Source organism: Acomys russatus, chromosome 5, assembly GCF_903995435.1.
Source record: "Acomys russatus chromosome 5, mAcoRus1.1, whole genome shotgun sequence".
NCBI lineage: Eukaryota > Metazoa > Chordata > Mammalia > Rodentia > Muridae > Acomys > Acomys russatus.
Window position 1 is genome coordinate 6237300 of NC_067141.1, and position 12117 is coordinate 6249416.

The window sequence follows — 12117 nt, forward strand, 5'->3', positions numbered from 1 at the left end:
CCCCACGTGCTGGTCAGTGGCTCTGACCTGTCTCCCCCATATCCCCTCATGCAGGCTGGTGGTTCTCACCTATCTCTGTGGAGAGCTCCATTTCTGCCTCCCAGGAGCTGCTTTCTGCGCTGTCTCTGGCTTCAGAGGAGTTCCAGTCATTTCCAGAGGAGGACTGGGCCCTGGACTCCTGCTTGCCTGTTTTCCTCTCACTGTGGAAAGTAGGCTGCTCCCCCGTGTGGCCGGCAGGATGCCCATAGACCAGGTACCACAGGAACAGGTGCATCACCCGAAGGCGGGGCATCTTGGGAAGGAACCCTATGGAGCGCCCGAGTCCAGGAACTGTAGGGAGAAGAGTGTGGCAGCAGTGCTTGAGCCACAGCTACCATGGACTACCTAGGGTCTGTGTGCCAGGGCGGTGACTTACAGACCACTGTTCAGGACAAAGCAGACAAAGGTGGCTGTGAAGCTGCTCTTTACCTATGACAGGTTTATAATTTTTGAGTGGGGTTATGCCCATTTTCTCGTCCGTCTTTTTCACCCGAGTGCTTTCTGGCTTCGAGGATGTGTTCGGGTCAGAGTCTCCTGATGCCCTTGGCACCTCTGGTTCTTGGCTTTCCTCTTCTGCCTCCTCCTGGGGTGCTGGGGTCTGTGGAACTTTAACCCTACAGGCCAAACACAAGGTGCAGAAACACGCTGTAAGCGAAGGCAAGGCCTATCTGCCAGGCCTGGGGTTTCAGACTCAACTGGTCATGGGCCCAGGCAGATGACACAAGTTGAATGGTCTCTAAAACATGAAGGGGTCATGTGGGGACCTTCAGAGGCTGCTAGCCGGCAGGAAGGGAAAGAAGTCCAGTGTGCTGGGTCTCCTGACACTTTGCAGACGCTAGCAACCAGGAACAAAAAGCTAAGGCAAATGCCCAGCTAGTGTGATCAGCCATCAGCGCAGCCCTCTGCCCGCCAGGAGCCCAGCCTCCTAAAAACTGCTCTCTCACTGGTGTGTGCTCAGCCACTTAGGGTAAGATGAGAGAGACCGCAAGGAAACAGGCGGCACGCTGAGACTGAGCTTCCTACACAGCCGCAGCGACGGGAGTGCCCCGACTGACTACATTCCCCAGACGGACAAGCTCTAGGGCAAACTGGGCTCAGAGGGAAAGTGTTGGCCTAGTGTACACAAGGCCCTCTCCTGTCTCCAACACCACCAAAGGGAAAAGGAAAAGGCAAGGGAAGCCAGAATGAAGAACACTACAGTTCACAACTGGACCTCCATGTGGAGAGGGTGGGCATGAGCACAGCCTCTAGCCGGTAAACCCGTGTCTCATGTAGGCGCACACAAAGCCTGCGGGAGGCTGCTCCATGGCTGCCGGCTGGAACACAGGCCTGGGCAGCATAACTGAGCTCTTCTACTTGCCTGTTTGCTGTGCTCGAGTTGGAGATCCGGAAGCGAACCTGCTCAATGGCACTTCTCACAAGAGGGTCATTCTGGTCCATGGATGGGTGCACGACCAGATCCACCTATGGGGAGAGGATGAAGTGTCCCAAAGGGCAGGGCAAAGCAGGTTTGAATTGAGGTTCCACAGCAGGTATTTGCAACAAACCTACAATTCAGCGTGAGGCAAAATAAATGGTAGAGAGTTTGCTGAACTCCTTAGGGGACCATGCCACCAGGTCTGGGACCACAAGCCACTGGTCCTGCAGTCTCCTTGACCAGGCTGCCATAGCACACCAGCTCTTCTGATAGCTGAGGCACCTCCCCTCACCTGCTCCACAGTTTCCTGATAGACATTATTCTGGGAGGGCGAGTGTGGCATAAGAGCAGTCTCCCTGGCTGTGTGTTGCTGAGACCCTGGCAGTGCCCCTCAGAACAGCTGCCAGAGGACGGAGGGCTGCTTTGCTTTCTTGTTACCTCTCCCTGGGAATCCAGGCAGAACGGCTACAAGTGGTTGCTGTTTCTTGAGATTTGGGGATAAAACCCAGGAAGTGATGATAGCAGATGTGTAGAAATCAGGACACTAACTTCAGCACTGGCAGGAGTGTCACAGGGCAAGGGAGCAAGACAGATGGGGAGTAATGAGACATGGTGTACTGGGTACCCCAGGAGGAGCTTTCTGTGTTGCTGTCACTGCAGAGTGAAGATCAGCAGCTGTGTGGGGCTGGGGAAGGCAAGCAGCACCCCTGGGCCCAGTTAGCCGCCCCTTGCTGGTAGAAAGGGAACCCCACACCCTCTCTACACTGCCTCCACCAGCACTGCTGACTTCTCTTTCAGTCCAAAGGAGACCTAGTTAGGTGACTTCTTAGCCAACTGAAAAGCACTGGCCCCTGGTCCCAGGTCAGCAATGACTTCCTCAACAGCCTAAGGGTTATTAGGGCAGGTATAGGGGCGTGGCCTTCAGCCACCAGCAGCCTGTGCCAAGTCCTGCTGAGAATTAAGCCTCAGTAATGAACTTCAAATCCAGCTCAGAAGCATACCAGGAATTTTTCCTCATGTTCACCCCGCCACCTCCACCCCACCCCACTTCACCCCAGCAGGCTCCATTAACATGCACTTTCATTTCTGTGGTTATGTGACCATAACTGTTGACCTGACATCCTTGCCCCCTCCCCCAGGCTTTGATCATCACTAGCTAGACATCTAGACTAGCACTAGAGAAGCCAATGCTGAGGGCCAGACAGGTTCCCCAGGCTCAGATTAGGGAAGGATCTGCTGCCCTCAACTGCGACACAAAGGAAGCTGGAAACCCTGATAAAGCCACAGGTGTCCCTGCTAACGGGGTTTCAGTGAGAAGCTGGCACAAGACTGACTGCCAGTTCTCAGGTGGGCTTGCGGCAGACAGCTGTGGGGAAGGGGTAGGTCTAGGGGGTTTTGAAGTGATTTGCAGCAGATATACAAGCCTGTGACTCTTGTCTACATGCAACAGCAAATTCCATTTCTTAAGTCATTTTTTGGGTATTGCTTTGTACATCTCAAAAAATAAGTTATGAGAAAGCAGAAATGACTTTGCCCACTTATGAGTGAAACCAAGTATCAAAGCGGGGCTCCTTTAGAGCTGAGATGAAAAATCCAGTCAGAGATTAAGGGGCTGTGAAGACAGCCACACTGCTTTCAGCCCCAGTGTCCAGCTGCTCCATCCCAATTACTCTGACCCTGAAAAACTGATGCTGTAAAATGTGTGCAGAGCTGCTGCGCTCCAGTTACTATGGGAACAGCTCCCATCACACTACTACAGAAACAGACACATCCCACAGACTGCCCACCACCCTTCCACATGCCAACACTGTCCTGCTTAACTCTAAAAGACCTGCTTCCATCTTCCTTCAGGCTGGGCCAGCTCACTGCTCGAATGCTTACGAGGCTGCTCCCAGCTTCTATAGGAGTTGGTAGGACCCCACCCTCCAGATAAAGAGGCATTATTGGATGTCCCAATCACTAACAGCAAAGGATCAATCAGGATACAACAGTGACAAGGGACACGAGGCGAGACAGTTTCCCACACCATGGGGCCAGCTCTGTGGGCATCAGGGGAAACCCAAGAGAGTACCTTCTTCTTCTTTTTAAAAAATTTTTTATTTTATTTATGTATTTTAATTTTATTTATTTATACTTTTTAATTAATTTATTCAGATTACAACTCAATTGTTATCCCATCACCTGTATCCTCCCCTCCCTCCCGCTTTCACCCTATTCTCCTCTGCTAGGTCTAGGACCAAGGGGGACACCCCCCCCCCCCCCCGCTCTATGGCATATGCTATCAAGATTACCTTCTTCTTGATGCCATCCTGAATGACTGTAGTCCTATATAGTCTCAAGAGACCCTCCTCAGACAGGTTCCGCACCAAGCGGATAATGGACTTCTTACAGCACTTGGTGGAGACACCCTCTTGCTTCTCCTGGTCCATGATCATCTTCTGAATCCTGGACACCAGAGAAGAAAGTCACACTCCCACTTCATCATGCATGGGCACAGAGGAATGACAACAGGTTTGTCAACTCTGGAGTTTTTCACATCCCACGCAGGTGGGCCTCTTAGAACGTGAAATACCATCAGAGTAAGCAGACAAGCTGAAGAGAGGCCACTAGCCACAGCAACAGAGATCCCGTGCATGGTCTGACAATGAAAAGGCATGGTGGAAGGGACAGAGTGCTAGGATGGACACCTGTTCTCACCAAGTCTGCATCCTTACTGAACATCCAGCCAGGGGAAGTTCTAAGCTATCGCTTGTTTTTCTCTCTCTCAGAGCCTGTGATTCACTGTGCCTTCTCTGATCACTCATCACAGAAGAGCAGGGCCAAAAACGACAATCAAGACACTCAAACTCCTCAGGGCACAGAAGGGACCAGGGTGATGATGTATCTGAGGTGGTCCCTGCACCCTCGTCAGGCAGAGACATCTACGACTGCAGGGTAAGGCCCCTTCTGCCTCTGCCCAGTGGTTCTCACACTGGTCTCAGAGCCCCGAAGGTGCAGCCCTATGGAGTGGTAGTGTCGATAGCTACAGAAGACCAGACCTTAAATCTGGTCCTCTGTCCTTACCCACAGCCCTGTCTGTGCCTCTTGCAGTGCCACTGCCTGCAGGTCTCTTGGTCTCCCTTCCCTTGTAACAACTCCCCAGTGTGAGGGTTTGAATACAACACGTCTTGTCCCCTACAACTCATAGGCTCAAGACTTGGACCAAGAAGATGGTGACAGTGGCAAGTTCTGCAAGCTTTGCAAGCTGGGGCTGGAGGAAGTAGGTCACTGGAGATCCACCCTGCCTTCTCTCTCTGCTTCTTGGCTGCCATGAGGTGAAGAAGCTCGCTGGCTTCATATTCCTGACACCTCACACACACAGAGCGAAGAGACCACACAGAGAGGCTGTGAAACCCTGAGCCAAAATAAACCCTCCTCCAAGCTGTTCTCTTACACACCTGTCACACACAGCTGCACAGAAGTAAAACACTCCGGTAAGGAGTAAAGCCAACGAAGGCTCCATGACATCCAGCTCTTAATTCTCAGGGTGTACTCTTCCCAATGACAGGACCCAAGTCTACATCCTATTGAGTACAATGGGACACCATAAAATGCTCACGGTGAGGCAGCAGCTCCAGGGCCTCTCAGGCACTTTATGACTGGGAGCTGGCAGGGAGATAGGCAGTCAGAGGCAGCAGCACACTTACGTGAACAGACTCTCAATCAGGCGAAGGTTGGTGACGGCTTCTATGATCAGATTTCTGCGCTTCAGCAGTCGGTATGTTTTATGAGGTTTGTCCTGGCCTGGGCCGTGCCGCCCAGCTTTCTGGGAGCCGCCGCCCTCCTATATAACAGAGACACAAGACCAGGGCTCAGAAAAGCAGGACCAGAGAGACACCATACCTCAAGGGCACTCTCCTTTCATGGAAGTCATGTCCTGTTATTCAGGGAGCATCTACCAGGCCAGTTCCCTATACAAGAGCCCACCACCCTCTCATTCTAGGGCTCGGAAGTACCAAAGGTTGCTTGCCAGCTGATGACGGGTGACTTTATGGTCAGCTAGACTCAGAGCAGGACTTGGGGTGTCACCTACTGTGATACCTCCAAAAGCAAAGAGCAGCTCCATGCCCACAGGGCTCCCTGCAGTGGGAGGGAAGAGCTCAGCACCCTTGCTAAGGCTGCTGTCAGGCCATGAATAGCTCAGCAGCACCCTCATTGCTGCTCTCACATCCCAAAGATGAAACCAGAGCTAGGACAGGCGAAAGGCTGTCCAGGGTCATACGTGCATGCATGCATGCACGCAGTAGGACAAGACTTCTGACTCTAAAACCAGGAAGTTTCTGGAGGTCAAGGCAAAGCAGGTTAGGTTTCCTGGGGTGCACAAAGACGGAAAGTGAAAGGGAGGAGGGGACAGGAGTCTGTGCTTCTCCCTCATTTATGTGTATATGTGTGTCTGCCACATATGTACAGAGGCCCACAGGGGCCAAAAGGAGGAGTATAATCGCCAGGAGGTTGTGAGCTGCCTAGTGTGGGTGCTGTAACCCACGCAGGTCTTCTGAAAGAGTAACAAGTGCTTTTAACTGTTGACCCACCTTCTCACCCACACCTTCTCTGCTATCATTTTTAATTTTATGTGTATGTGATTGCATTTCTGTATGTCTGTGTACTGCATGCATGCAGTACCAAAGGAGGTCAGAAGAGGGTATCAGATCTCCTGGGACTGGAGCTACAGAAGGTTGTGAGCTGCCAAGTAGGTGCTGGATTTGAATTCAAGTTCCCTGACAAGAGCAGAGAAGCACTGCTCAAGCCCCACCCCCACTCTATTTTCATTCTTAAGGTCTTCCTTTATCACATCAAAATGTGGTGAAGTCTGAATATGAACCCTGAGTGGAAAAGAATACCTGCTGACCTCATGTGGCAGCCACAGGGCACATGTAGCTGGGTAGCTACAGCTTGCAGTAGTACTTTTAGGAAGTGGGAACGGATCCCAGGAAGCTACAAGTTGGTGCTGTAACAAAGGCCTTAAGTATGGGGAAAGTATGGGTTTGACCCTGTGATGTCAGTAGTGCTTGGACAAGTGACAGCATCTAGCCAGAAGGTACTGGTACAATTTTGGGGTTTTGTTTGTTTTTTCTATTTTATACTAAGGGATACTGGCTTTGCATTGAAAGCAGGTTCTCAAACTTGGCTGTGTAACTCAGAATGCTGAGTTACATGACTCATTGCTTCAAGGACGTCTACAGCATCCTGAAGCTAAGGGCATGGCTCGGTAGCACTTGCCTAGCACGCAAAATGTCCTAAGCTCCACCTGCAGTCCTAAAATATAAAGAAAAATCTAAACATACTGTGTAACTAAGCACAGTGGCACATGCCTGCAGTTGCAAGAACTTAGGAGGCTGTGGCAGGAGGACTGCTTGAGCTTGGGAGCTGGAGGACAGCTGGACAGCAGTGAGGCTCTGCCTGAAAAACGCAACAGCACAAGGCATTCTACCTGCCACCCACTCAAGGCCGTCAATATATCTCCGAGCACTGCCAACTTCTTCTTAGCAATACTGGCCATCTAAATCAACCACATACATTTCCCTCTGAAATAAGTGGAAAGACCACCTTGTCAGAGGTCATTGAGGATCTGGGAGTAGGCCTACCATAGGGTAGAGACGCTGGTACTGTGTCCCTTCTGTGGAGCTGCTGGCATCACCTGGCTCACAGCCTATGCTTGGAGAGTGACATTCTTACTGTCATCCATTCCTGTGCCTGGATTCAAGCAAAGAACCAGGAAGGCTGGAGTCTGCCTGCCGCAGGTCCCTAGGGTCATGACTAACCTTGGGGTTATCCAGCCGGACCTCTTCAATCACAGCAATGTCGCCACTGTGACTCTCCATGCTGTTAGGGTCGAAGGATGTGTTGAGCTCAGAGGAGCTACTGGTGTCCAGGCCATCCCTAGCAGCCGAGCTTCGGCGGGCTCTTTCCTCAGCCTTCGGCTTCTTCAGTGGGTGCAGGTTTAGGACTTTCCACCCACCTGCAATGAGAACGGGCAGAGCTGGCCAGAGGAAACAAGAAGGGCATCTGTGCCTGGCAGTCAGGGAAGGCTAACCCAGGGCCCTCCTCAGGTTCACTCTACAGTCGTGCATGGGATGCACAGCTGAACACCAGAGCCCCAAGCCTATCAACTGCCCACCTTCTAAAGCAGGACTTGAAGCCATTCAAGGTAATTAATATACACCTGGAATCTCAGCACTCAGGAAGCTCAGGTGGGAAGGGTAAATGAGTTCACCTGGAATCTCAGCACTCAGGAAGCTCAGGTGGGAAGGGTGAGTGAGTTCAAAGTGGGTTACCTCATGAAATCTACTCTCAAGTAAACAAATTTTACCATGTTGGAATAGCTCACCTGGGAGAACACCCCTGCCTCCATAGTAGTATTCTGTAAACCAAACCCTGAGTGTTTCTTCAATGGACTGAAGGAAGGAATGAAGCTCACAGAACTCTATCATTTTAATAGTAAAAAAATGCTGTATAAAAATGTTACCCATGGAGACTGACTGCCTTGCAAGTACCCAGGGCACATCATATGACCGTCCCCTCCACATCTAAGATAATGGAGTGAAAAGGACACATTTAGTCCCGAAATCATGATAGCATCTAGGTGATGCAGAGCTGAACAACTGCTTCTTGGTGATGTGCAGCAGGGCCAGGGTGTGGACCTGCTGTCCCCATAAGCTTCAAGCAGGCCTTACCCTTAGCTGGAGTGGAGTGATGAGGCTGAGAGGCAGGCCCAGCACCCCCTGAGGCTCTTGCAGGCCCTCGGGATCCTCGGCCTCGACGCTTGCCACTGCAGCTGCTCTCCTCCTCACTTTCTGAGTCAGAGAGGAAAGCCTCTTCACCCTCAGGCATGAGAGACTCATCTTGTACTGAGGCGAGGCTCACAGTGGTCAGTAGCTCTCCTCGGGCCTTTTCACGTGCATATTGCCGGCTCAAGTCACTTTCCTCCGCAAACACACAGGAAATGTACTTGGTGGTCCTCTGCCGGCCTTCATCTTCCATGAATCCCTAGGACAAACACATGTGTTAGCACACACACTACAGGTATGCAGGTAGTCCAAGTGGCCCCTCCCTGCTTCACAGTGCCACCTTAGGAGCTCCTTGTGAACAGGGTCTGGTATTGATCTTTCAGGTACCCTCTGTGCCTGGCACTAGACCTGGCTCATAAAAAGTCAGAAATCAGCTTGTACTGGTTCCACAGAGCTTCGGGTTCCACACAGCACAGCGTGGACACCTGTGGTTTGGTTCATTACCAATCTGATCCTCTTGCCTTCTAAAGTGGGGAAGAGGCTTATCCCATAGCATACAGTGGGGGAAAGTTAAAATCTATGTACCCACCATATGCCAGGGGTGGTGCCAAGGGCCCTGCAGTACTTAGATCAACTAACACAGCCCTTCCTTATGGCAAAATGTTCACAGTGGCCCACCAGAGGGTCTGCAGGAGTAAAAGTTGAGTTCTCAGGGTGCTATTAGGAAAGGGTAGAACCCTAGGAGGAAGGAGTCTAATAGGAGGTCCCTGGTGACTGGAGAGTGCTCTCAAAGGGGTGTGTGTGCATGCGTGCGTGTGTGGTGTGTGTCCTCTGGACTATTTCCTGGCTTAGGATGTGACAGTTTATCAACGTGCTCCTGTCACGAGGTGCTAGCTGTTTCATTAGAGGTCCGAAGCAGTGAGAACCACTTGCTTTTGGACTAGTGTCTCCAGAACACACCACAGCAACCTTCCTCTGTATAGTTAACTGCCTTAGTTACTTCATTACAGGCTGACTGATACCATCCTCAGGAGCTGAACTACAGCTTTGAATTACAAAAAGGCAACACTAGGTCTCAGTTAGCTGCTTTGATATCTGTAGATGTCAGGCAAGTAACACCAATGAGAAGACAGGCAGCTCATTAGACACGAGGCAGCTCTAGCTGACCGCCCTCACCCAGGACTGAGCTGCAAGGGCAGCTGCTGCCCTGTCACTCTCTTCAGTGCTTCAGATTTAAGAAGCAGAACAGAGAAGCTCTCAGTGAGGGGAGGCCTAGCACGCTAGTAGTCTCATAAGCCACGGCCTCCTGGACAGACAGTTCGGCACCTGCTTCTCTGATGTATAATCCCACGGGCACATGAGGTGAGGCAGTGTAGAGATGACAGGATGTTACCTTGACAACCTTGAACCTCTGAAGGAGCCGACACAGCATTCTCGCTTCCAGCTTTCCCACGTTCATAGCAACTCGAATCTCAGCTTGGGAAATTCCTTTCGTGCCTCTGCGCTCAACTGTGAACAACACCACACTTGAAGGCCACCACTGCACAGCGGCAGCTCCTCACAGCCACCTCCCTGCTCCCTTGCGAAGCACAGAAGTAGACCACCAGACAGAGAAAGTGCTTCCCCCTCTTCTCCAAGGAGCACTGACAGGCTGAAGAACACTACTTGACCCCAGAACACTAACAGCTCACTTTGTGTGTCTGTCTGTTCTCTGGTTCTCCACACTAAAACACTAATATGAGTGAGTCCTGGCTGTACTCAAATAAGGGACTGGTCTGTTACAGTCGCTAGCATCACCGTTAAGCAGCAGCACGAAGTTGCCCTTCTCTCACAAATGAACTTACTCAGGTCAATTAAACTAATCCTTTCAAAGTGATTTTTAAGATAATTTGGGGCATGGGGGGCTGTCCTTGACCATGTGCTCATCCTGCCTCGGCTCCTAGGTTCCTGTGCCCCCATGTCCAGTTCCTGAAGGTGCACTTTCATGTTCCTGTAGAGACCAACAATTGCTCCTTTTCTCATAGCCAGGCCAGCAGGAAGTCTGGGAGGAAATGACAGCAGCAGCCCCAAAGCAGAGAGCCAGAAGTTCCTGCCAGCTTCTGGCACCGTGTAGCCTGAGGTTCCCACCCTGCAGGCCACACACACCTGTTACTCAGTATCAATACTGTACCTACATTTCACAATCCCTTTCTAAGTGCCCTGAGAGCAGAGTGCTCCGGGCCAGACCCTGGCTAGAGGCTGCCATAGGAACTGTACGCAGATGAAGGCAAAGCTTTTTGTTCAGAAGACACTGCCTTTCATTTTTTTAAAGCACTCACACACTTGAGGCTGCCAGGCAAAAATCAATCAGGAAGCAGGAGGCTTTCCGCACCAGACACACATGAATATGGCCATCAGAGTGAGAGGAGATGCATCACTGGCTGTAAGTGGGGACAAGGGGGCTGTGGGAGCTGTTTCCAACCTGTGTTCTGAGGAAGCACTGAGCCACTACAGGAACTGTCAATCAACCAGCTTTCATAAAGGCTGCAAGATTAGTCAGCATGACCTGCTGTGGCATCTACGATGGAACCAATTCAGAAGGCAAGTGGGGCTCCAGAACCTCTGAGTAACAAAACAGGGCAGAGGCTGAGCTCAGTTGTCATCAGCACAGCAGCTATGCTCACTTCCTCTGTGCAGCAGCATTAGGAGGGGCTTACAAGACAGGGTCCTCCACTTTCCTGTGAGTTCTTGCTCTCTACTGACTTGCTCTCAACATGTGGTGTTCTCAGCAGCTATCTGCTTACCCTCTGCTCTTCACGCAGCAGCACAGGGCCCCATCAAAGGTGGGGCAGATACCAGAACCTAATCTGCACTCACCAGCCTCCAGAGCTACATGTCAAAAATGACTCTTCTTTCAAAACTGGCTGCTCTTGGGTCCTTTGTTATAGCATCAGAAAACAGATTAACCCGAACAGCTAGCTAAGCTTCGTGATGTTTCTGCGTAGCTAATTCAGTCCTGCGTCTTCTATCCTGACACTGTGCTCGCACGGGTTTCATCCCAATGCGATGGTTAACTTTAGGTGGACTAAGGGATTCCTGGATAAATAAATGGTCAAGCTTTCTTCTTAGATGGCTCCGTGAGGGTATTCATTCTGAAGGAACCCAGCCTGAGTCAAAGGGTGACATGGAGAAGGTATGCCCAAATGTAGCTGGCACCGTGTCATCAACTGGGAGCCAGTGAGAACAAAAGAACAAAGCAACAAAAACAGGCAGAGGAATGACAACTCGGTTCTCTCTCCCCCACTTCCCTCCTCCCTGGGTCAGGAGCCCTTCCTTCTCTTGCTCTGGGCCATGAAAACCTGCAGGCTCTCTAGTGGTTTCCCTGGGTCTACCACTGCCAGCTATGGCTGGCCTCAGTGTCCACTTCCTAATCAATCCCCTCACAGACATCGTTGCTCTCAGTCTACGGTGCATCTCCAGAGAACTCTGCTGTTGTAGTGCACCCCACTTCACAGCAGGAACACAAGGTTAAAGCTCCGCCCTGAACCTGATCCAAAGCCCACGTTTCCAGAGAAGCCTGCAGCCTCCTAGGCTTTCCCACATGGGGAGCACACTTCCCACTCCTGCTCATGACCTCAGGTAAGTGCTCTGTGGGCGGGACTTACTGAGCTCGTAGGTCTGTGTGAGCATGTCCCGCTCAAACACGATGTCCACAGGGGGCACACCCTTGGAGATGACCTCCTCATCGTCATCATCATCGTGGTCGTCTTCCATCTTCCGCTTGAACTCCTTCAGTAGCTTAAGGCACCGGACCATGACATCAGTCCCTAGGAACAGGGCATACATCAGCAGACAGCAGACACAGCATCTCATGGCAGAGTAGTGGATGGATGACATCCTCAAAAGGTCATAGCT

At 51.3% G+C, this 12117-nt stretch overlaps 1 protein-coding gene across 1 annotated transcript in view; it reads right to left on the bottom strand.

Annotated features, from left to right (window-relative positions):
• Gtf3c1 (general transcription factor IIIC subunit 1) overlaps positions 1-12117 on the bottom strand; it is a 66537-nt gene that overhangs the window by 27186 nt on the left and 27234 nt on the right. The window contains 9 exon segments of the mRNA XM_051145200.1: positions 70-330; positions 469-653; positions 1400-1503; positions 3748-3901; positions 5143-5279; positions 7258-7454; positions 8170-8482; positions 9617-9732; positions 11868-12029. Coding sequence (XP_051001157.1) covers positions 70-330; positions 469-653; positions 1400-1503; positions 3748-3901; positions 5143-5279; positions 7258-7454; positions 8170-8482; positions 9617-9732; positions 11868-12029 — 1629 coding nt within the window.